We start from the raw sequence: 2,688 nt of genomic DNA, 5'->3' as shown, positions 1-2,688 counted from the left end.
CAAACTGCAGGCAGCAGGATAATAAAAGCCAACATATTCTGCCGGCAGGTTTCTACGTTTTAAAGTTGTAGTTTAGGATATTCACAAAGTTTTTGAAAATAGAACGACCCTGTCCATCCTGTATCTGGACTCCTCCCACTCTGGGTTCTGTCTCTGATCCGATGTCGGAGCAACAGGAACCAATATTCAGAATGAAGCAGGAGAGGAGCTCGGACTGGAGGTCAAAGGTCAAATGGGTCTAAGAGCAGTTTTTTAGTTGGTGTGAGGTCATCAGTAGGAGGTTCTGGTTGTGACCCGGTGGTTTGGACGTGGCCCACATCTCCTGTCCTCCCGCAGCCTCCCGCCGTCACTCCCGTTCAACCAGTGCCCTGTCCACAGCCGACGCCCACGGCCAGTCAGGTGACCTGCATGTCCTCCATTCCCAGTCTGTGGTTTGGTTCGTCTCCAGTTTGGTGGTTTTATTTATTGCTGGTTCAGTTTGAAGCTTTGCTTTGTGTTCCATCCCAGCATGTCAGGAAGAAGCTCCTGGTTCATCGTTTTCATTTTTTCAGACCTGAACTTCATGTCGAAAGTTAAACTTATTTGTTTGCTCCATTGTTTTTACCTGTTTGATGCCTGAATTATTCCTGTTTAGAAGAAGAAACACATGAAATAAGATGTTTAGCTGTAAGCGCATGCTAATGCTTCTCCTCTGAGGGAAACCAGCTCCTCTGTTCTGTTGGAACCCGGTTCCTCCTCTGTTGGAACCCAGTTCCTCTGTTGGAACCCGGTTCTTCTGTGGGAACCCAGTTCCTCTGTGGGAAACCCAGTTCCTCTGTTGGAACCCGGTCCCTCTCAGAGGGAAACCGGTTCCTCTGTGGAACCCGGTTCCTCTGTGGAACCCGGTTCCTCTGTGGGAACCCGGTTTCTCTGAGGGAAACCCGGTTTCTCTGAGGGAAACCTGGTTCCTCTGTGGGAACCCGGTCCCTCTCTGGGAACCCGATCCCTCTCAGAGGGAAACCGGTTCCTCTGTTGGAACCCGGTTCCTCTGTTGGAACCCGGTTCTTCTGTGGGAACCCGGTTCCTCTTGGAACCCGGTCCCTCTCAGAGGGAACCCGGTTCCTCTGTTGGAACCCGGTCCCTCTGAGGGAAACCCGGTTCCTCTGTTGGAACCCGGTCCCTCTTAGAGGGAAACCCGGTTCTTCTGTTGGAACCCAGTTCCTCTGAGGGAAACCTGTTCCTCTGTTGGAAACCGGTTCCTCTGTGGAACCCGGTTCCTCTGTGGGAACCCGGTTCCTCTGAGGGAAACCCAGTTCCTCTGTGGGAACCCGGTCCCTCTCAGAGGGAAACCCGGTTCCTTTGTTGGAAACCAGTTCCTCTGTTGGAACCCCGGTTCCTCTGTTGGAACCCCAGTTCCTCTGAGGGAAACCCGGTTCCTCTGAGGGAAACCTGTTCCTCTGTTGGAACCCAGTTCCTCTGAGAGGGAACCAGGTTCCCTCAGAGGAGAAGCTATAAAGTCTTACTGGCTCTTTTCCCAGATCGCTACGGTTTGATCCACCAGGCGAGGATCTCTGCGTCGGTGAACGCCATGCGGGTCCTGAACACCGGCACAGAGGTGGAGGCGGCGGTGGCGGACGCTCTGGTGAGATTCCCTCTTCTTCCAGATCAGAAACCTGTTTTACGTTCTTCCTTCCTTAAACGTGCGTTCTCTCCTCTGGGTTCCTGTTTCAGCTGTTAGGAGACTCCAGGAACAAGGTAGATCGGTTCCTCTCTCTGTTGGTCTGCCTGCCTCATCGCTCTCGTCTCATTTCTCTGCCCTTCACATCCTCTCTGCCATGATTGCATTAAATCTGCTTCATTGTGGAAACATCTTTATCTGGATGTATTTTCTAAAGAACAGGAGTTATTTCTAGGAACAGGCTGCATGCTGCTTCTCAGATCATCTCATTTTCCAGACCCCATGTTTCATGAGTTTTCTTCTTCTTCTGTGCTGCAGAGGAAGCCGCTGCGGCGGCGGTACGAGTCTCCTGGGATGTACTCTGATGATGACGCCAACAGCGACGCCTCCAGCGCCTGCTCAGAGCGCTCCTACAGCTCCAGGAACGGGGGCCTCCCCCACTACCTGCGGCAAACGGAGGACGTGGCCGAGGTCCTGAACCACTGCGCCAGCTCCAACTGGTCGGAGCGCAAGGAGGGCCTGCTGGGTCTGCAGACCCTCCTGAAGAGCCAAAGAATCCTGAGGTGGAAGGAAGTTTCAATCTCTGCTCTTTCAGGACTTCCTGGGGAAAATGTGGGAAAATCGTTTAGAATTTAATTAGAGCTCCATGATTTACCTCTGAACATCCTGCCTGAAGGATCCTGGATGCTCCTGAGGAGCTCCAGCTGATCCAATAGAAGATCCGCTCCCAGATTAGCTCCCAGATTATTTCCCTGATTATCTCCCAGTTCATCTCCCACTTTAGCTCCCAGTTAGCTCCCAGTGGGCGGGGCCTGTGTGTTAGTGATGAGTTCTGATTGGCTGCTTGTTCTTGTCTCTGCAGCCGAGTGGAGCTGAAGAGACTCTGTGAGATCTTCACCAGGATGTTTGCAGACCCTCACAGTAAGGTAGAGAACCTTCCAGATGTCTGTAGATGTTCCCAGATGTTTGTAGATGTTCCCAGATGTCTGTAGATGTTCCCAGATGTTTGTAGATGTTCCCAGATGTCTGTA

At 52.1% G+C, this 2,688-nt stretch overlaps 1 protein-coding gene across 1 annotated transcript in view; it reads left to right on the top strand.

Moving 5' to 3' along the window:
* The window catches only part of LOC107098722 (CLIP-associating protein 1-B-like), a 55,785-nt gene that overhangs the window by 39,509 nt on the left and 13,588 nt on the right, over nt 1–2,688 (top strand). The window contains exons 19-23 of the mRNA XM_015396541.1: nt 303–399; nt 1,518–1,621; nt 1,711–1,734; nt 1,976–2,220; nt 2,520–2,621. Coding sequence (XP_015252027.1) covers nt 303–399; nt 1,518–1,621; nt 1,711–1,734; nt 1,976–2,220; nt 2,520–2,621 — 572 coding nt within the window. The remainder of the gene's footprint in view (nt 1–302; nt 400–1,517; nt 1,622–1,710; nt 1,735–1,975; nt 2,221–2,519; nt 2,622–2,688) is intronic.

The sequence above is a fragment of the Cyprinodon variegatus genome, unplaced genomic scaffold (assembly GCF_000732505.1).
Source record: "Cyprinodon variegatus isolate N-32 unplaced genomic scaffold, C_variegatus-1.0 Scaffold804, whole genome shotgun sequence".
Taxonomy (NCBI): domain Eukaryota; kingdom Metazoa; phylum Chordata; class Actinopteri; order Cyprinodontiformes; family Cyprinodontidae; genus Cyprinodon; species Cyprinodon variegatus.
Note: the sequence above shows the minus strand (reverse complement) of the source record. Positions and strands in the feature narration are given on the sequence as shown.